General features: G+C 36.1%; 1 protein-coding gene across 1 annotated transcript in view; it reads right to left on the bottom strand.

The window, feature by feature from the left end:
* Positions 1 to 3,070: 3,070 nt before the first annotated feature.
* NEDD1 (NEDD1 gamma-tubulin ring complex targeting factor) overlaps positions 3,071 to 23,108 on the bottom strand; it is a 44,558-nt gene continuing 24,520 nt past the window's right edge. The window contains exons 7-15 of the mRNA XM_052640667.1: positions 21,664 to 21,865; positions 21,121 to 21,316; positions 18,008 to 18,136; positions 14,739 to 14,786; positions 13,368 to 13,570; positions 12,162 to 12,315; positions 11,093 to 11,249; positions 3,966 to 4,032; positions 3,071 to 3,519 (exon numbers count right to left, since the gene is read on the bottom strand). Coding sequence (XP_052496627.1) covers positions 3,415 to 3,519; positions 3,966 to 4,032; positions 11,093 to 11,249; positions 12,162 to 12,315; positions 13,368 to 13,570; positions 14,739 to 14,786; positions 18,008 to 18,136; positions 21,121 to 21,316; positions 21,664 to 21,865 — 1,261 coding nt within the window. The 3' untranslated portion in view covers positions 3,071 to 3,414. The remainder of the gene's footprint in view (positions 3,520 to 3,965; positions 4,033 to 11,092; positions 11,250 to 12,161; positions 12,316 to 13,367; positions 13,571 to 14,738; positions 14,787 to 18,007; positions 18,137 to 21,120; positions 21,317 to 21,663; positions 21,866 to 23,108) is intronic.

The raw sequence follows: 23,108 nt of genomic DNA, 5'->3' as shown, positions 1-23,108 counted from the left end.
AACAGTTGACTCACTGGAAAAGACTCTGATGCTGGGAGGGATTGGGGGCAGGAGGAGAAGGGGATGACAGAGTATGAGATGGCTGGACGGCATCACTGACTCAATGGACGTGAGTCTGAGTGAACTCCGGGAGTTGGTGATGGACAGGGAGGCCTGGCGTGCTGCAATTCATGGGGTCGCAGAGTCGGACACGACTGGGCGACTGAACTGAACTGAACTGACCACATCTCTGTTGGAGAAGGCAATGGCAACCCACTCCAGTACTCTTCCCTGGAAAGTTCCATGGACGGAGGAGCCTGGTGGGCTAACGTCTATGGGGTCGCAAAGAGTCGGACAGGAATGACTGAAGCGACTTAGCAGCAGCAGCAGCAGATCTCTGTAGTGATGTCACTTTTTTCATTCCTGATACTGGTAATTTAGGGTTGTTTGTTTCTCAACTGGTTAGCTAAAGGTTGGATCTCAAAGCACTAGGTTTTACTTTCACTGATTTCCTCAGTTGAGTTTTGCTTTGCATTGTATTCTCTAATCTTTTTGCTTCTTTGGGGTTTTTACTTGCTATTTTTCTAACTTAAGGTGGAAGCTGAAGCTATTGAGCCCTTTCCTTTTCTAATACAGATATTTAATGATATAAATTTCCCTGTAAGTACTGCTTTAGCTGATTCCCACAAAATATGATAATTTGCTTTCATTTCTATTCAGTTCAGTATATGTACTAATTTACTTCAACTTTTAAAATTTAAACTATTTGTATCTTCATATTTAAAGTGGATTTCATCGATTTAGTATACAGCTGGATAAAAAAATTCAATTTCGTAAGGGTAGTCGATAATTTATACTTAATGTAATTCTTGATATTGCTGCTTAAATCTACCATTTTACTGTTTATTTTCTATTGTCCCATTTATTCTTTGCCCCTTGTTCTTTTCTTTGCTTCTTTTGGATTTTTTTAATGGCTACATTGTATCATCTTTGTTGATTTCCTAACTAGAACTGTTTTTCTTTTGTGTTTACTTTGGGGTTTACAGCGCACACTTTTAGCTTGCAGCATCCTACTTTCAGGTAGTACTCTGCTTCACAGTTAAAGAACCTCAGAGTAGTGTACTTTCATTTCCCTCCTCCCACCCTTGAAGATAGATACTCTTGTCAGACATTTCACTTTACATATGTTAACCACATAATTCATTGTTATTATTTTTGTTTTAAATAGTCCGCTACCCTTTGAAGATAATTTAAAATAAGGGGCGAAAAAGGCCTTATATTTGTTCACATATTTACCATTTTTGTTGCTCTTCACTCCTTTGCATAGAAGCAGATTTCTATCTGGCACTTTTAATGTTTCCTGTAGGGCAAAAGTTAGCTTGTGATCAATTCTTTGAACCTTTCTAGGTCTGAAGAAGTTTTAGTTTTCACTTTTAAAGATATTTTCTCTAGGTAAAGAATTCCAAGTTGAGTTTATTTTAAAAAATTCAGTATTTGAAAACTATTTCAAGTATTTTGTGTCTTTTTAAAATTTAGTTGCATTGTATAAATCTAATCTCCTATTATTCTATTTTGGCTAGAGGCTAAAATTCAACTTCTGATTTCCCATTTTTACCATTTAAAATTTAACTTTTTTTAACTTATTTAGCTTTTAAATTCCATGACAAAAAATGTTTCATCTATATGCATAAGGTTACCAAAATTATTTTATTTATCTAACTTCTTTTAATATACATTATGTGCATTTATAGAAAAAGGCAACAGGCAAATACTAACGGATAATGCAAAACACATTTTTATGTCTTCTAAATCTGTTTGATAATGATATGTGACAAAACTTGTTACAAGCCATAATGCTTTCATTACCTGTCAGGAAAAAAAGATTATATTAGCATCCCTTTATGCTTTGTGTGCTAAGTCACTTCAGTGTCTCCAACTCTCTGTGACCCTATGGATTGCCGTCGACCAGACTCCTCTGTCCATGGGATTCTCCAGGCAAGAATACTGCAGTGGGTTGCCATGCCCTCCTCCAGGGAATCTTCCTGCCTCATGGATTGAACCTGGGTCGCATGTCTCCTATACTGGGAGGTGGGTTCTTTACCACTGGTGCCACCTGGGAAGCTCCCTGATGCTTTAATACAAATGTATTCCACTAAGACAAAGTAATTTATTTTTTGAAATAATTATCAGTATTTTACACTTACTAAATATATCCTTAAAATCTTTCATCACCTGGAAGGAAAAAGTTAGTAATCCAGCTAGACTTCTTTTTTAGTTTAGTAAATACTTTCATCTCAAAAGTTAAAATTGAGCAGGAGTGGTATATACAAGGTATAGTTTAAATCTCTCGGACAAGAGACTATAAGAGGTAAATAAGCCAGCTGCCCTCTTAATCTTATACCACTAAAAATGTAGATCACAGCATGTTAACATTCACATATTGTCAGAGGTGTATATTCTTTTGACAATTAACCTTCCTGTTTTTAAAAAAATTTTTTTATTTTATAGTGGGTCAATAATATAAAAGTATTACACACAGCACAAAAAAGAATTAAAGGAAGTTAATGATATAAACCACAGAACAAAATAAACCATACCTCATTTAGGAGGAGAAAAAATGGACTAATACTGTAATACTTAGTATAATATGAAATTTTCACTAATTATTCAGTGGAATTATATTGACTGAAACATTATAGTATAAAGTTTATGCTGTTAATTAATGAAATAATCAGCAAATACGCAGTTCTGGTTGAGTCTTATAAACCCTTAAAAGTTTTCATAGGTAAAATTAACTATAAAATATCAACCAGAGTAGAGATTAGTTAGAAGTATAAAAGAATAATGAAATAGATATAATGTGATCTGTGCAATTCAAAATCTGAAAATTTTCTTATCAAATGTACAAGTAATAAATAATAGTTATACTTGACTTCACCAAGTTAACAAAATAATTACTAACCAACTTTGTGTTTTATTAGTCAATTGCTTAGAAACACAAAACACCAATTAAACTTACTTTCTCCATAAAAATAGAATATCAAACTCTTTAATCATTAAACATCCAAAAAAATTTGGAAGGCAACTGTCAACCAAAAATATTGTTTAGAAAGGATGATTAAAAAACATACATAACCTATTTTTTTGCACAATTTTTTCATGAAAAAGGGCACTTAGTGTATAGCTAAAGCTTTCATAAAATAAAGATTCTGTTGGCTTTCCTTTTAGGCGGACGACATAGTGTACAGTTTTTAATATAAAAATATAAATATATTTGACAGAAAAGATGAAATAGTGATTGGTATAAAATCCCATCACCCTTTGACTGAAAAACATTTTTTCTCCCAGAGGTTATGAAAACAATACTGATTTCATGTAGTTCTGTGTTGTCAGAACCTTCCCAAATTACAAAACATCAAAGTATTCACTGAAATTTCAAAAGTGTGCCCGCAGTCTTTTGTTTTCTTCTCGTAGTCTTTCAATTTCTGCCACTAAACCTTCATTCACTGAGTATCTTTCCAACAAAGAGTGCATTTCATTCTAGAAAAGGGGGAAAAAATTTTTTTTAATTACTGGCATTTCACATTTATTTGACATTGTTTTACACATTTTCAGCTATCATTTTTCTCATGTTCGGTTAACTGAGTAATTTTTTTTTCAATTTAACCACCTTTACTACTTTGCTAATATAAATGAAAGAGCACTGGTAAAATTTACATATTTGGAAAGTTTACATTTCCACATTTGGAAAGGTTTTTGTTTACTTACTGCCAAAAAAAAAAAAAAAGCTGTGAAAAAAGTAGCCTTAACTATCATAGGTTATAAAGAAGGGTGACTAGTTAAAATCTATTTTATTTACTAAATTTCTAAAACGCTCTTTTATTTCTTAGCAATTAGATATAACTAAGTAAGAATACGTCACCCTTTCATGGACTTTTTAGATCCACAGCTATGCTCACTTACAATAAAAACATGTCAATACATACCAATTGCATATGAAACTGTTTAATCATCTCCACTTGCAAATTCACAATGTCCCTATGGCATGCTTCTCTAGGGGAAAACATATAATATTTATTAGAATTAGAACAGTTTTACCAATTCTAGAATCACTCAAGAAAATGACTATACTCTTATTATTTCATGTTACTATTAACAATTATTATAATAGTAAAAATACCACTGCACCTAGTATTTATTTACTATGTGCTAGGCTCTGTGTCTTCTACTTCAGATGTAAGAACTCATTTAATCTTAGAATTACTACCTCTATTTTACACATGTAACTGAATCACAGAGAAGTTGTAACTCAACCAAAGTCACACAACTAGTATATGTTAGAGCTAGGATATAAACCCAGCTGTCTACCTCCGGAACTCCCATTACACTACATTCCTTAATATAGAAATCATCATTAAGGAAAATATATAGGTTTATATTACAATGAAATACAGACAATGCTCTAGGTTACAATGTTTAACTATTATCAACGTTTAAGCTATTAAAAAAAAAAAAAAACTTCCAGCATAATGCAAAGAGCCTATTTATAACAGAGGTTTACTCAGTAAAATGCAATGAAGTCATGCCTGCAAAACCATAAGAGTGGGAACTCCCAGGTGGCCCGGTGGTTAGGACTCTGGGCTTTCACTTCCATGGCTAGGGTTCAATCCCTGGTTTAGGAACTAAGATCCCACAAGCCATGTTGCATGGCCAAAAAGAAAGAGAAGACATAAAAATTATGAAATGTAACAATAAAAGGAATATCCGTGTGTCACCTGCCACAGAAATTATGGGCTAGAACATAATGAAAATCACAGAAGCTTCCTGTGGTGCTCCTCACTTAACTCTTGAGAGAAGCCCAAGAAAGAAGTCACTACTCTCTGGAATTTGTTTGAGCAAAGAAATGTTTTCTAAAAAATATATATGTATTTATATATTTTTGCATAACATAGAATCTGTAGTCAATGTATTTTTGTTATGCTTGCTTTTGAGCATTACAGAAAGGGTACCATATCCTATGTAGCCTTGAGTAGTATACAGTTAAAACTAATCCAGTATCATGTTTTCAAGGTCATATTCTATTTATCTATAATTCACTGATCTGTACTAGTGTACATTCTTCTGTCAAATTGAACTGTTTTTTAAGTGTTTATTATTAAAATGTTGTAACAATAATGTATATGTCTTCCAACCCACATGTGCCAATTTCTGTAGATAATATATCCAAGATGTGCTGAGTCACAGGTATGATCGAAAGGTACACTGTTCAAACTTACAAAATAATAGAAATTATTTTCCGAAGTTGTAGTATTAATGGACATGCTCATCATCAGAATAAAAAGAGTTCCTCTAGCTCTACATCCCTGCCAGACTTTTTACAAATGTGTTTCCATCTACTGGGTGTGAAATGGTAACCAATTCCATTTTCAGTTCTCTGGTTAATTTGCAGGCCTGAGCAGCTTTCCCTATGTTCATATACTATTCTTCAGTGAAATGCTTGTCTATGTTTTTAAACTATTGTTCTATTGAATATCTTAAAAGAAATTATTCATAACAGTTCTTTACATAATCTAATCCTCTATTGGTTATATGAGTACTGCAAATATCTTTTGTCTTTTCATTATATTAATGGTGTCCTGGATGAACACTTACTACTGACATTCTCAAACTACTAACCTAATATTAATGTAAATTTACCAATCTATTTTTATAGGTAATGTACCCTCTTATATTTAAGTAACTTTCTAAACCTGAAGTCATATATAAATTCTTCTACAATGCCTAAACTTTTTCCATTTCTATTTAAACTTTTACTCTGTACGGAACTGATTTTTTAAATAACATGGAACAGGGATCTATACATTCCCTCTGTGATATATCACATTTCCACATATATGTATATATGGGATACATTATATGGGATACACATATGCTTCTTTGGGATACATTTGATTCCTTTGCAAAATCTGTCCACTCTGTGCTAATTCTACACTATTTTAATTATAGCTTATCTATCTGACAAACTAGTCCCTTTCAACCTTATTCTTCTCTGGTGCCTTGGTTATTCCCAGATCTTCCGTTTTTCATACACATTTTGGAATTATCTCATCATCTTCTTCCAAAAAATCCAGTTGGGATTTGACTGGAATTGTGTTCAACCTTGTAGACCAATTTAAAAGAACTGATAGCTTCACCATATCTTCCCATGTATTTGTTAGTGCTTTCTAATACATTTTTAAATGTTTTTCTACACAGATCTTTACCATCTTTAGATTTATTCCCAAGTATCTTATTTTTTCTATCGCAACAATTACAAGTACTTTTTAAAGTTTCTCTTCTGTTTTTAACTATGACAAACGCCGTATTAAAAACACAAAGAAACAGAAACAAGAAGTGAAGCCATCATAGAACCACTAAGGCAGCCAGGGCTGGTAGTGCTACAGTCTTGTCAACAAGGGGATCTACTAGGTAAGCGTCACAACTACCTCTGTTCACCTCTTGGTGGTGAGCTGATGCCACAGTATGGGAAAAGAGACGGGGAGGAAAGCAATGGCCAGAGTCTGAGACAGTCTCACTGGGTTGGGGAGTATTAGAACTCAGAACTCCCAAGGCAGCCAGAGCTGCAAGGTTTCTGGGAAGGGGATCCCAGTAGAAAGTAAACCTGAAACTGTGCAATTTCCCCTCAAGACATCTTTGACTCCTAAGCTGTGCCTTTACTGAGGTTAGGTGGCCGGAAACCAAACATAAAGTGGCCGCTAAAGAGGAGAAAAGGATTTGGGAGGCCTTGTGATGCTTTAGAATTGTAGGTTAAAGTTCAGGACCCACCAAGATAGAAAACCAGAAACAAACTAAAAACCCGGAAGTGATTTGCTTGCCAGAGGAAACTTAAATCTTGAAAGACAACAGAAGCAAACCTGCAGGCTTCTGCTTAGGATGTAAGCTTTCCAACTCTAACAATGAGCACAAGCCAGACAACCTATATAATCAGACATCTGAAAATAAAATAAATTCAACTTTGAGAGTACAAAGAAATCTAAGTGAATTTAAATCCAGAAAATGGTGAGTCCCTCCAGAAGAAGAGAGAGCCACAGTTGTTTTCATCCTTGACAGGAGCAGTGAGGAAAGAAAGCTGCCACTGACAGGGTAAGAACTAGATGACACTTCTAGATTTTTAAAGGCCAAGTGAAGACTGCCACAAGCTTAGAATTCCAAGGAGTCCCAGCCAAATGTAAAGTCTCCATTCACTCAACAACTTTTCACCACAGGCCTTCACTGAATGCTCTGTAAAAATTAGGGGCAAAGCAGGAGGGCTGAGAGAGAGCGCCCCTGCGGCACAGATGCACAGAGCCTGATGAAGACTTAGGGCAGCAGAGGAGAACTGCTGAGTAACCTCCCTGAAGCATGAAGGCCCTCACGGAAAAGGCAGCCTCCAGGCTGAGGGCGAACAGCTAGCAGAGAGCCCCATCTGTAGCTTGTTCTAAGTAAGGTCTGGCTGGCAAGACCTACTAAAGGCTGAAGTAAGAGCAGCCAAATTTACAGAAATCCTCTGAGTCATTCCGGGTCCTCACTGGGCTTCTAAGCAGAGGCTGCCTATGGGTGATGGAGGGGAAGAAGAGTGGAGAGGGGCCTGTAGCCGCCCTCACTCCCTAGGTACAGGCACACAATGCAAGCCGAAAGCTGAAGGCAGGACAGTGATTTCTTTCTAAATTTGCCCCAGTGTACCTGCTCCCTTTCTGTGTTTGCAGCACTGCTTTGTTCCACATTATATTACGGCTGTATCCAGACAATTCTGATATTTTTTTCCCCACAAACACATTCCTGAAATAGCTCATATTTTTAAAAACTATGTATGGAAAATAATAGGACAAGATTTTTAAAAATGTGGTATGTGTATATAACGGAATATTATTCAGCCTTAAAACAGAAAGAAATTGTGACATGTGACAACACGCACAAACCTGGAGGACACAATGCTAAGTGAAATAAGCCAGACACAGAAACACAAATACTGCATAATCCTGTTTGCATGAGATATCTAATAAAATAGTCATGAGATATCTAATAAAACTCATGGAACAAGGAACAGGATGGTGGGTGTTGGGGCTAGGGAGAAGGGGAAACAGGGAGATGCTAATTGAGGAATAGAAAATTTCAGTTACACAAAATGAGTAAGTTCAAGAGGCCTGCTGTGCAACATTGTGTCTGCAGTTAACAATACTATTATACTATCCACTGGAAGTTCCAAGAGAGTAGCAGATCTCATAGTAAGTATTCTTACCATGACACTGCCAAAGAGAAAAAAAAGAAATAACAGAATTCAAAGGAAATGAACTCTGGAAGATCACTCAAAATCTATATAAACTTTGCAACCAGAGTGCTAACAGAAACAATTAAATCCTAATAAAAATGCTAGCAGAGCTTAAATATTGAATAATCAAAGATTTTACCCTAAAAAAAGTGAGGGTTACTTGATAAACGGGGAAAGAAGATAAGAGAAAGGACTGAGGCTCTCAAGCATGAAGGCAAAAATAAAATGCCCAAAGATGGGGGGAAAAAATCACAAAATAAGCACTTCCTAACACATAGCATATAGCCAAATCAAGTTACGAGGAAGAGAAGAAAAAGAGATGGACATAGATAGGTGGCTTGCACCCTTTACCTGTGTTCATGTTCTTTGTTTTGACAGCTGTTACACGAAACAAGAAAACTTCCTCATTATACTATCTTCGCTGCCCTATTTACAAATGAGTTACTTCACATCAAAGAAAAACACATCATAGCAGGACACACTATACCTATTTTAATTAAACTATAAAGTCTTTGTGGGCAGATCACCTGTTTTTGTATCCTCAGTACCAATACATATGAGGCACATTATAAATGTCAAAATGATGTCAGAAAATGAACAACCCAATCAAAAAGTGGGCAAAAGAACTAAATAGACATTTCTCCAAAGAAGACATACAGATGGCTAATAAACACATGAAAAGATGCTCAACATCATTCATCATCAGGGAAACGCAAGTCAAAACCACAATGATGTATCATCTCACGCCAGTCAGAATGGCCGCTATCAAAGTCTACAAACAATAAATACTGGAGAGGGTGTGGAGAAAAGGGAACCCTCTTACACTGTTGGAGGGAATGCAAATTAGTACAGCCACTATGGAGAACAATGTGGAGATTTCCTTAAAAAAACTGGAAACAGAACTGCCATACAACCCAGCAATCCCACTGCTAGGCATACACACCGAGGAAACCAGAATTCAAAGAGACACATGTACCCCAATGTTCATCGCAGCACTGTTTACAATAGCCAGGACATGGAAGCAACCCAGATGTCCATCAGCAGATGAAAGGATAAGGAAGCTGTGGGTACACAATGGAGTATTACTCAGCTATAAAAAGGAACACATTTAAGTCCATTCTGATGAGGTAGATGAAACTGGAGCCTATTATACAGAGTGAAGTAGAAAGAGAAACACCAATAAAGTATATTAACACATATATGTGGAATTTAGAAAGACTGTAACCACGACCCTATGTGCAAGACAACAAAAGAGACACAGATATAAAGAACAGACTTTTGGACTATGTGGGAGAAGGCGAGGATGGGATGATTTGAGAGAATACCACTGAAACATGTATAGTACCATATGTAAAACAGATGACCAGTGCAAGTTTGATGCATGAAGCAGGGCACTCAAAGCCAGTGATCCGGGACAACCCAGAGGGATGCGGTAGGGAGGGAGGTGGAGGGGGGTTCAGGACGGGGGGACACATGTGCACCCGTGGCTGATTCATGTTGCTGCTGCTGTTGCTGCTACGTCACTTCAGTCGTGTCCGACTCTGTGTGACCCCATAGACGGCAGCCTACCAGGCACCCCCATCCCTGGGATTCTCCAGGCAAGAACACTGGAGTGAGTTGTCTCCAATGTATGCATCCATGCTTAGTCGCCTCAGTTGTGTCCAACTCTGTGTGACCCCACGGACAGCAGCCCACCAGGCTCCTGTGTCCACGGAATTCTCTAGGTAAGAGTACTGGAGTGGGTTGCCATTTCCTTCTCCGGGATTCATGTTGATGTATGGCAAAAACCACCATGACTATAAAGTAATTATCCTCCGACTTTAATTAATTAATTAATTTAAAAAGTCAAATCGATTATTTTTCTTTAAAAATATATTTAACATTTAAATTTTTTAAAAACATTTTTAACATTAAAAAGAAACATGTAACAACAAAAACTACACATCTTCTCCAACATTCTTGCTCATGATATCCCAAATCTGAGCAAGAGTACTAAGTAAGTAAAGGTCAGAAAGGGAAAAAAAACGCAAAAAGATTCTGGTAATTGAAAAGAGCTTTCAAAATGTATTGAGAACACAGGTAAAAGGAACCAACATTCTAGAACATTCTTACAATGTTCAAAATTCAGAATGAGAAGACAAGGGCAGATCCAGGCAAGAACTTTTTAAAATTATGTGTTAATATTCTGTGTGTGTGTTATTTGCTCAGTTGAGTCCAATTCTCTGCGATCCCATCAACTGTAGCCCCCCAGGCTCTTCCATCCATGAAATTCTCTAGGCAAGAATACTGGAGTGGGTAGCCGTTCCCTTCTCCAGGGGTTCTTCCTGATCCAGTGATCGAACCTAGGTCTCCTGCGCTGGGGTCAGATTCTTTACCATCTGAGCCACCAGGTATATTCTGACACATTCTATTTGAAAATATTCAAAATTCCTTTAAAAATGTCTTTCTCTACCACATTACTGCACATAGCATAGTTAACAGGCGGTCTATGAATACTGTAGGAATCCCATTTGAGCCCATCAGAATCTGCCCACATTTTAATGATAAAAAAATCCACAGTGGCAGCCAGCCGCCACACTGTCAAGTCCTCTGATAACTGCCCCAGGGAAACGTGCCTTTCCTTGGCTGGTATAAAATAAACTCGGCACTTAAAGATTCACAAAACCCATCGTGTCTTCTACGTTTTTACACATCCCAGAACCTACGCAAAAGTAGTCACCACCACCATTACTCATAGGTACGGTTTTACACCTAACAAAAATAAGCTAGTCAAAGTCTACACAGAAAGAGTAATTTCCCAATTACCTAAAGTCATCCAGGGTTTCCTGTATCATGTTCTGAATAAAACGGATCTGAACAGATGACAACGGTGCATTTGGCCGACTATTTCCAATGGTATCAACGATTTTTTCTGATAGTGAACTAGCAACTCCAGCAGTGACAGAGGATGCTATTTTCGGATCTGAAATAAAAATTTGAGAAAATACTAATAGTCAGCTTGGACTAAGAGACATCAAATACTTCTAAACATGATTCAGCATGAGAAAGCCTGAAAAACTGGCAACCTCCCCTCCCCACCAAAAAAAAAAAAAAAAACAGTGCTCCTATGACATTTAGAAAAATTCACTGTCTGGAATACAAGTCTTAGAAACTTTCTATGACATTATTTCTAATAGTCATTCATATATATATATATATATATAAATTGCCAACTGTCTAATGTAATAACATCTGACAGAGGAATTAAGTCTTAAAGGATCTCTGAACCACTTTCTCTTACAAAAAATGAATGTGACCAGCTGCTGGATAAACCAAGACTATTAGAAACAAACAGAAGGGACATAGGAGTAAAGTAGTTCTCAGGCAAAGCCCTAGAGTTTAAGCTACTGCAATATATCCACAGAAACCTCAAAATACAGATATCTATATAAAAGAGCCCCTTCTATACAAAGAGTTCTTTTGTATAGATAACTCCTATTGCTAAACCTAATATTGCTTTAAATGTGACCAAGTTTTTAGGGTCTCTGCCATGAACTCTATACAGACAGAACTTTAATATGGAAAAAGAAAAAGACATTTTCAGGTAGTTAATGACCCTATATTATATTTCTATCTGTACCACAGTAGACAAGACACTTACATATTGGATTGAAAGTGAAATTCATACCCAAAGAATACCAAGTTAATGTGGCTGAATTTAACCTTTCGTTTTACTGTCTTCTAGTAAGAGAGTCACACACTAGAGAAGTGTCACAAATTTTAAATTCCTTTAACTTTTTCATCTGTGATCACTGACTGTCAATTTATCCTTTACACGTTAAATAATGGGAGTTTTCAACTTAACACTTAAACATCAGAAGTTTTATGTTCTTACTTGGAGTTGAGGATCCATTGCCTGGAGGTTCATTTATTAACTGGGCTTCAATTTCTTTTTCTGGCTTTTCAAATTTCTCAGGGCTTCTTGTTTGGTTAGATGATGGAGAGGCATTTAGATTTCCAGTTTCAGCACCGGAGATCAACTTTGCAAACTTCACATTTAAAATAAATAATTAATATACAAATTCTGGTTTTATCCAAAGGACCTACTGTAAAGCACACGGAACTCTGTTCAATGTTATGTGGCAGCCTGGATGGGAGGGGAGTTTGGGGGAGAATGGATACACGTATATGTACAGCTGAATCCCTTTGCTGTTCACCTAAAACTATCACAACATTGTTTGTTAATTGGCTATACCCCAATATAAAAGTTAAAAAAATTCTGGTTTTATCCATATTACCCATATAATTTGTATCTACTTTTCTCTATTTTTCCCCAGTAAATAGGGTCAGAAAAAGGAAGAATAGAAAGGAATCTTGAAGGAGAAAAGAAAATGTTGCTAGGACCATGGCAAAATAGCTAACTTTACTGGTCAAAAACAATTTTGATGATTTTGATGCTGACAAGGAAAAGCTTATTTACTAAGAATCCGCTGTTGAATATCATTTAAGATGGCAATCACAGGCCAAAAAATAAATAAAAAATAAATCCCCAAACTCTCATGGGATAACTAGTCAGGAATATTTGAAAAGTCAGTCAAAAGATTTTCATATTTCCTAAGTATCTTCTCAATACCATTCTAAAAGATAAATATGAAAACAGACATACTAAACAACAGACCCTACTAGATTACAGCAGAAGGTAATGATGATGAGTCACATTCTCAGCACCATCGACTTGCTTTAAGACTTAGGGTAAAAGCACCAACTTGGTGCTTTGTGCTGCAATGGAAATACATTCTAAGAGAATTCAGGGATAAAATATTCTTACAGTTAAATTAAGTATCTTGTCTTAGGGAAAAAACAGTGTAAGATTATACCTGCTGTTACCTCCAACATATCCAAAGACAGATTTCAAAAGTGTTCTTCAGTTTTTAACATGTGACACCAAGATTTAAGAATATTTTCCACCTAGTAAGTGCACAGCACTGTCAATAATTGGGATATATCCAGTGGCAGCTGCCTGCTTTCTAGTGATGAGATGCATTATACTTGCAAGTAATAAACACATGCAGTGAGTTCAATATCATTTACAGGCAGATACCTGCTTGAAGGAGTCTTTAGATTCCTGTTTCCCCAGATACATTTTCTTAGATTCAGCTGTCAGATCATGATTTTCATTTTCTTCTTTCCCAGGAGACCCCATAAAGACATTAAGAGGACTAGAATGCAATACTGAAGTGCTTGAAACTACTGGATTTTTTCTTGGAGGAAACACTGAGTTCAACTGTGGTAGAAAGTCAAGGCCTGAAAAAGAAAAGAAAAAAGCCAGCACTTACATGGACTGTCCCCCAGTCTTGGATATTTAAGAAAAGCACTTAACATAATAGATATGTTAATACAGTAGGAAGACATGGAATCTGGATTCAAAAGACAAGTTCACTTGTCAGCTCTACCCCTTACTTCATTTGAGTTTTTGGGGTAAAAGTTGTAAAACTCTTTGTGACTGTTTAGGTGATCTATAAGTATGAATGATGATATCCACGGCCCTAAATGATGAGGTATAAAAGAGATACTGTATGTGAAGATATGCTGAAAACAGCAAAGCATGATGACTGTTTTAGTCAATAAAACTTTTTGATAAAACTGTCAATTTGGTATGTATCTGTGGTGGATCTTGGTAGACAGCCTCTAAGATGGCTCCTCAAGATCCCTGCCTCCTCCCAAGGATCGACAGCCTCATATAAACACCTCCCTTAGAATGCAGGTTGGACCTAGGAACTTGCTTCTAACAAAGAGCATATAGCAAAAGTGGTGGATCTCACTTCCAAGATTAAGTTACAAACACACTGTGGCTTCCATCTTTTAAAAAATATTTATTTACTTTGGGCTGTGCTGGGTCTTCATTACTGCACATGTGCTTCTCACCACAGTGGCTTTTCGTGTTGAGGCATACAGACAGGCCCTAAGGCATGGGCTTCAGTAGTTGTGGTACACGGGCTTAGATGCTCCACGGTATGTGCAATCTTCTTGGACCAGGGATCAAACCTTTGTCCCCTGCATTGGCAGGCAGATTCTTAACCACTGGACCACTAGGGAAGTCCTTAGCTTCCATCCTGAGTGCCCTCTCCATCTCACACCAGCTCTGAGTGAAGTCAGCTGCTATGCTGTCAGCTGCCCACATGAGTAAGGACTGATACCTTTAGCCAACAGCCACATGAATGAATTTGGAAGCAGATCCTTGCCCAGTCATACCCTGAGATGACTGCAGTCCTGATGACACCCTAGCTAAAGCATCATGAGATACCTGATGCCAAAGGCATCCAGCTAAGCCATGCTTGGATTCTTAACCCACAATTATGACATGATAAATATTCTTTTAAGCTTCAAAATGTTAAGGTAATTTGTTACACAGAAGCAGATAACATAAAATCACTTTTAACGTTGATAAAAAATACTTCTCAATGGTTCTTACCATCTCCTTTGCCTATGGACTCATCAACTCCTTTGTTAACTACAGCATCTAAAATAAAATTAGAAAATAAAATTTAAAAAATAATGCAAAAAAAGCCACAGCAATTTAGGTTTCCTATCCATTCCCAAAAGAGTTCAGAAACTAATGATTTTATGAAGAAAAATCTAAATGAAGGTAAAGCTAGTACTCCTAAGAATTCTCTTTTCATTCTTTTACCTTCGTGCATAGTAGCAAATATGAAAAGATAATTCTATGATATAGAGTCATTTAATGAGACAACAAAGTATACTACAAAAAGCACTGGAGAAGGCTCCAAAGACCTGTAATCCAGGTCTGCCTATATCACTTAACAGCTTTGGGACCTTGGACAAGACTTTAATACAATTATGCTTCAGTTTCTACACCTATATAATGGGGACAATGCCCCGACCACCTCAGAAAATTGTTTTCAGGATCAACTGAAATAATGTAAAAATATTTTTCAAACAATTAATTAATTAGTTAATTAAAAATATAAGATTTTATCAATATCCTTTCAATGACAGAATATGTTTAAGAATATTTCAATACTGTAATATTATTCATTTATCAAATAACAACCAAAAACTGCTTATCTCAATTTTAATAGATTAACATAAAAATGGGGAAAGGTCATTTAAAAATTCCCCAGAAATTCAAATGGCCAATGAATTGTCACACATGATTACCATGAGTAGGACTTTCATCCATATCTCCATTCATTCATATCTCATGCATGTGTATATTACATCTAGTAATCATACAACACACATTTTTAGAAGTTACTCATTTTTTCCTAACAAAAGCAAAAGTATTATTTAAAAGATGAAGAAATTGAGGAAAAAAGATTAAGCCTTTTACCTAAGTAGTATTGACTCTTAGAGGTTAAAATTCAAACCTCTTGACAGTGAAAACCAGTACTATATTTAGTATCCACATTTTTTCTTATTAATATCAAACTCTAATAAATGGAAGGGCATATGGCTCAAATTTTAATCATATCTTCTTTAAACAGCAAAAGCAATTAAAAGGGAGTTTACATCCTTTACTTTACCATCAAACACCATTAAAGAAGATTTTATTTATAACTCAAACACTTCCAAAAAGCCCTTTCAATTAAAATATTAAATTCAAATTAAAAACTACTCCAGTGATTCTCATAAACAAAGCTCCCCACTTGGGTACTAAACTCCAAAACTTTCTGATCTCCAGCCCAAGCCACTTCTACCTGCTTTTCCCATATCTTTCCTCTCCTTACCCCTCAACTATGTAGTATGACCTCTCTTCATTCTGAAAGAAAGGAATCCTTCCTCTTTTATTAGATAGAAGTAGGAATTTGGGAAATTTAAGGATTCATTTTCAAGCCAGGGTAAGGTAGAAGACACTCAATAATCCTATACCACTACATATATATATTTATCCTTTCCACTTATGAAATTAGTTGAAGAAAACATTGAAAAACAATTTTAAAGTAAAAAGTTAAATTTTATAAGATCATGAGTTCAGTTCAGTTTAGTCGCTCAGTCGTGTCCGACTCTGTGCAACGCCATGAATTGCAGCATGCCAGGCCTCCCTGTCCATCACCAGCTCCCGAAGTTCACTCAAACTCATGTCCATCGAGTTGGTGATGCCATCCAGCCATCTCATCCTCTGTCGTCCCCTTTTCCTCCTGCCCCCAATCCCTCCCAGCATCAAAGTCTTTTCCAATGAGTCAATTCTTCGCATGAAGTGGCCAAAGTACTGGAATTTCAGCTTTAGCATCATTCCTTCCAATGAACACTGAGGACTGATCTCTTTTAGGATGGACTGCTTGGCTCTCCTCACAGTCCAAGGATCTTCTCCAACACCACAGTTCAAAAGCATCAATTCTTCAGTGCTCAGCTTTCTTCACAGTCCAACTCACATCCATACGTGACCACAGGAAAAACCATAGCCTTGCACTAGACGGACCTTTGTTGGCAAAGTAACGTCTCTGCTTTTCAATATGCTATCTAGGTTGGTCATAACTTTCCTTCCAAGGAGTGAGCGTCTTTTAATTTCATGGCTGCAATCACCATCTTCAGTGATTTTGGCACCCCCCAAAATAAAGTCTGACACTGTTTCCACTGTTTCCCCATCTATTTCCCATGAAGTGATGGGACCAGATGCCATGATCTTCGTTTTCTGAATGTTGAGCTTTAAGCCAACTTTTTCACTCTCCTCTTTCACTTTCATCAAGAGGCTTTTTACTTCCTCTTCAAGATCATGAGTAGACATAATAAATTAAACACCCTGATGCTGCTGACATTTAGATTCACTCCTGTTTTTCATTATTATAAATAAACAGTAAACACAAATCTCTGAGGGTTTCTCTGAACATCTTCTAAGATAAGTTTATAGAAATGGAATTAACAGGACGAAAATTATGAATATTTACGTCTGCCAAATTATCCTCTAGAAATTTACCCCGTACTGTTGATAAAACTGCTGTTAGTAGTAAGACTATCCCATTAAAGAAAACAGTATGAATATTAGCACCAAAAAAAGTACAGCCAAACCATGTGCCTAGTTCATAGAAAATAAACAACAATGATACATAATGTTTCTGTTTAAAAACTGTCAAAGGTTTTTTTGTTTCATTTTTTAGGCTTATTTCTTTCTAATGGCAATGCCTACTAGTGACATGGGGCAAGAAGGAGAGAGGGAGTGAGTGGGTGTGTGTGTGTGTGAACACCGACTAGCTATGGAGAGTGAGTAAGTGTGTGTGTATGTGTGTGTGTGTATGTTGGGGGTACTTTCATACAGTTAGTATAAAAGATGAGGCAATCTAACCAACCCCCAGCCATATTTCTCCATGAAAACCCTTAATACCAGTTCCTAATAATCAAAGAAACATTTTTTTTTTTATGTTAGGAAGATATTTTCTGCCTATCAAAATACCCAAGATTTGGGGCAGACTTTCTTAGAAATAAATACAAGTAAAAGACTATGGAGGCAGAATTTCCTGCAGGAAACTTCAGTGGAAATTAAAAATGCTAACTTGAGAGCTATTTGTTTGGTTCCCATGTGAAAACTACTAGCATATATTTTAGAAAGATAACATTTGAAATCTCTCAGGGCAAAGGGAAAGATAACACCTCAGGGACTGAGAAAATCAGCAACTGTCATGAATAGCATGAGGCTGAAGCTATTATCCACATCTTTTAGCCAGAATAAAAACATTACGGGCACCAGAGCAAGAGAACATGATCCTCTGATCTGAACAGACTTACCATCTCTGACAGGTGAGAACATGTCACCTAAACTACTTTTTCCAGAATCATCAAAGCCAGAGAAATCCTGGTTTTTTCCACTCTCCGTTTCCTTTGATAAAGTATCGGTGTTTATGCTTCGAGGCAGACCTTATAGAAATTGGATATAAAAATAAGTTATTATATTGAAATAAGTTTATCATGAGAAGCTAGGAACTAAAAACTAATGTCTTACCTATATCATTGGTAACACTACAACCAAACAACAGCTCAGTTAACCATCATTTTCATGGAATGAAGGGCTCCTAAAAGCAACTAACTTATTTATATATCACCACTTTTAAAATCTATTTTGATAGAACTTTTCTAAATATTTTATGTATTTTTCTTACACAAAGTATACTGAGCACAGCTTATTTTTGTTAGTGACTGACTCAGGATCATCTACAGTGATTAAAAAATGTCTCTAAGCCATTAAGTACAACACCAAATACACAGCAGTATTCAAATGATGTTAGTTCCCTTTCCCAACTTGCAGTGAACGGATCTCTTCTTTTCCCTTCTTTATCTTTTTCTTCACTAACAGTGGGAACCTAACATTGCTCTTAGCATTACTGACCTTAAAGGCCTTCACTAACCTTAGGACAGCTTCCAGACAGGAAGGAAACCAGAACACCAAACTCATAAAGAACAGTACAGCAGACTAATAATAGAGACACGCAGCTATGCGGAAAGTTTGCTTTCTCTCTCAATATGACTTTAGGGCAGGGATGTTTTAAGAGGAATTCTGCAGGCTCAGTAACCTCTTGCTCATTTCTGGGTCAAGGATTGAGTTCTAGAGAATCAAGAACTTTGATGAAAGCTTGGCACTTGAATCGGTAGCATATTTCTGTCATTTGTTTTTAAAGGTGTTTTATTTGCCGTCTTGGTCCCAAATGAAACCTGAAAAATCCTGGGATAAAAACAAAGATTCTCTTTGTTCAAAATATTAAAAAATGTCCAAGCCTGGCTAACGAAATAAACCCAACTAATAGTAAGCTCATAAAAAGTTAAAATATGACCAAATATTTGTTTATCATCATCACGGAAGGGTGTTTATACCAAGAGTACAAACAGTTATACAGAGGAAATTTCCTCTCCCTTTTCTAGGTCCTTTAACATGTTTGAATGAGTAACTCTAGCCTCTGGAATTTTATGAAATAGAAGCTTCGTATCATTTGAAAATAGTGTGAAAGTCTAATTTTTCACTTCTTAAATGGCTGCCTCCTACAGAAAAAGAGCACTAGCAACAAGCCTGCAGAGGTTGTTTTCAATAACTAAATCAGGACGCCTTCAGTAGAAAGCCATATGAACTTTTTCAAATTTTAAATTTATTTTACATGATGCTTAAAGTAATAGTAACAATAATGATCGTAATGACAACATTAACATTATAATTTATTGGGTGCCTACATCCACCAGGCACTTTTGATACATTTTCTCCAATTTTCACAATAACTCTAAATGTTAAATATTATCTATGGAAGAGAAAAATGAGACTCCAACGAGTGGTTAAGAAAACTGCCTAGCATCATCCAGGTAGGAAGGCGACAATTCTAAGACCGAAGCCTGATACATTCTCAATGCTTCAGGGCAGGGGGGAAAGGTACATCTGTGTGTGTGAGCAGAGAGAGGGAACACGATGAAGCAGATGTGGCAGAGTTTACAAAATGGTGAATCTGCTCAAGGACATACCAGAGCCCAAGAGTTCTTTGCAGTGTGATTCAAACTTATCTGTACGTCTGCGATTATTTTAAAATAAAATTAATAAACACAAACTTCTAACTCTTTGGGAGTACACAGTGAGCATTCATTTTGCCAGAAACTGCTAATCAGCCAAGGATTATCATTAAATAATGGCCTGTAGACCCAAGTCTAGAACATCTAATTAGTGTTGCCATTGTTATATATAACCTTCCTTATTAAAAATTAAATGAAAGACACTGAGACTTCAGCAAGCTTACAATAATGACAGAATCTTTATTTTAGTTTTCATAATATAGTTAATGCAACATTTATTCTTTTAAAGAGACAGCAATAGTATTCATTACTACAAGTTCTTAATTAAGAAACTTATTATTTTCTATATAATTTATACTGATTTTTATGTAAGGATGATACAGATATTCAGAGATAATTTGTAGTGAATATACTTACCATTTGTTTAAAAAAACTATTCTACACTATTAAGATTAACAAATTAAAGTTTTGCTTATACTTGGAAATAGTAAACTCATAGTAAACTGAAAAAGCACCAAGTATTTGTGTTCAAGTTAAGTACTTATCCTGAAAATCAAAAAAGACATGAGTACTTTCAATTCTGATAAGAGTACTTTGGGGACATACTGGTATATCATGCAGACTTTAAAAAATATGTTGAAAGTTGACAGTATAGCATAATTTCTTAAAAACAAAACAGCTTTCAGGAATTTAGGGAATTATTTATTGTAGGTGAAGAGTATTTTCTACAAGAAGTATGGGGAAGCTTATCACCACATTATACCTTTACAAAGTCTAAATGAACTCTTATTTAGGAATTGATAAGATTATCAGAATAGAAATTATTTAAAAATTACAACATTTTCATTCCCTTTTATTTAACAAATGACAAATTTACTGCTTAATATGTGCCAGGCACTATTCACCACTTAAATATATTCATTTCACCACCTGATTTACTTTCCATTTTGAAATATGAAGTGAAAGAGCCATTAATAGCTTTTTTTTTAACTAAGAGATCAAATCATAATGAAATCATCAAAGTTTCATATTCTCTATCGATTCAGCTAAAGAGGCAATGAAAAGTCATCTAGTCCATAGCAGTACTTCTGAATGGGCATTATTCTGCTTTTAAGATAATATTTCTTAAAACAGAAGTTCAGCTAAACAGAATAAGTGAAGAATCTTTCATTAATTTTTTTAAAAAGTTAGAGCTAAAGTGGAACTTATCACTTTTTCAGTTTTCACTATCTAATAATTTTACCCAAGTCCTCAAGTGAACTGAAATTCTAGTTTCTTGAGAAAAGTGATAACAACATTCATTTGGGGAGGAGACAGGATGGGAACTCCAAATACTCTCTATAAGCACCAGTTACCTGCTTTGTCTTGAGGAGCAACTGCTCCCTTCCCTACAGCGGCTGCCGTGGGCTGGGGCAGAGCTGCGGCAACGGATGCGGTGGCTGCTTCTCTGAGCACTCCCGGATTCTGGGCTCCTCCTCCACCAGCGCTCACATTAACTGTGCGTTTGTTCACAGCTGTGGGCTTATTTGAACAGCCCTTACTCAAACCTGACTGAAATGTAATGGAATATGTAAAAAGCTCAGGTTTCTAATGCTCCATACTACACATTAATATTTTATAAATTCCCTATTCATTTAAAAAATATTTTTTTCCCGTAGAAATCTTAAGCTCGCTGATGGATGTGAGTGTCCCTCTGAACCATAAAAGCCTTTTATAGTTTTAAAGAGAGAGAATTGTGAAAAGTACAAAAAAAAATTAAAGTTTTAAAACTAAGTATCAAAAGGATTTATACTAAAATTATTAAAAATGTTTTGATATGAATGATTCTGAAGCAAAAGTATGACTTCTATACTCTGATCTAGATTTAGTACAATCAAAAAATGCTGAAAATATCTTACCTTAGAAAGAACAGTGGAGTACTGAAATGCTATACACTGCACAGATGTCTTATGTGCACTGATGGTTTTAATTGGTGATTTCAGCATCCTTAAATCATATTGATATATTTTCCCACGGGAGGATCCAATAGCCAAAGTGGCTCCATCAGGCATGAAATCCACCGCAGTCAGGGGAGCATCAGCCACTAAAGTTTTCACGAGCCTTTGGAAAGGACAGCAAAGTATATATAGATATGTGGATGTGTGCATATAAGCCTATACAACATAAATAACTGTAAACAAAAACCAAAGTTACTTGGAATTCAACAAAGTTATTTACTTAGAATATCCATCTCAAATACCTGCTTAAAGCAGAAGTTTAGAATTAGATCTAGAGATATTTCTAATATAAGGAACTGCTAAGCACTCCATCCTATTTCTCTATTCACTTCTAACAGATACATTCTATACTTTCTAGAAACAGGACTTATTTCTTGAGTAATTATTATTTTGGCAGTAAATATGACTCCACAAGTAAGGGCTCTATAGCCTCAGAGTTCTAGAGAAGGGAATGGCAACCCACTCCAGTATTCTAGCCTGGAGAATTCCATGGACAGAGGAGCCTGGTGGGCTATAGTCCTTGGGGTCACACAGAGTCGGACATGACTGAGCGAATAACACACACACACACACAACCCCAGGGGTAAGGAGACTCTAAGCATCTCCTTTCCATTTAGGGACCTGCTTAGGCCTCAAGAGGACGGTGACCTTTGACAAGGAAGCAGCTGCTACTTTGCTCTTAGTTCTGCATCTCTTAACCCAAAAGCTTGAACTCATGAGGCTTAACTCTGCTGGAAGCTAAGCTGGGCTCCTGGCTAGGCTGTCTGGTATATGAGAGGAATGGCTTACTACTAGGGTTCTCAGTAAATCAGCTCAAAATAAAAGAATAACAAAGAATAAGGGAAAAAACTAACAAGAAGAGTGAAATAAGTAACAGTAAATTTTAAAAGTGGGCTTGCAGTAGGTCCTTCCCTAGTAGCATTATTACATCATTTCTAGTTCTCTTCACAGGATCTTCAGATACTGGTAGGTGTCTTGAATATACCTCCAGCACTCCTGAAGCTTTTTTGTTTGTTTTTTTAAGCTAACCAAGCACACTTATAACTGTAAGAAGGACAAGAAGGCATAACAGCCCTAGCTACTTAGAGAATCACATACCCTTTAGCGCTATATTAGGGGTTCTCAACTGGGGGTAATTTTGCTACCTTTGCTAATTTGAGGAGGATTATTAACATCTATTAGATGGGTACCAACATAACTGTGGTTTCAGACCGTGATTTTTAAATCATTATAACTAGGCTCAAACATATCTTTTTTTAAAATTAAAATAGGAACCATTAAAATCAACACATTTTTGCCAACAAGTAACTTTATCCCTGGGGCCTAAAAATCCATGCTTCAGGCAG

Source organism: Budorcas taxicolor, chromosome 5 (genome assembly GCF_023091745.1).
Source record: "Budorcas taxicolor isolate Tak-1 chromosome 5, Takin1.1, whole genome shotgun sequence".
In the NCBI taxonomy this organism is placed as follows: domain Eukaryota; kingdom Metazoa; phylum Chordata; class Mammalia; order Artiodactyla; family Bovidae; genus Budorcas; species Budorcas taxicolor.
The sequence above is the reverse complement of the archived record's forward strand: the minus strand, read 5'-3'. Positions and strand labels throughout refer to the sequence as shown.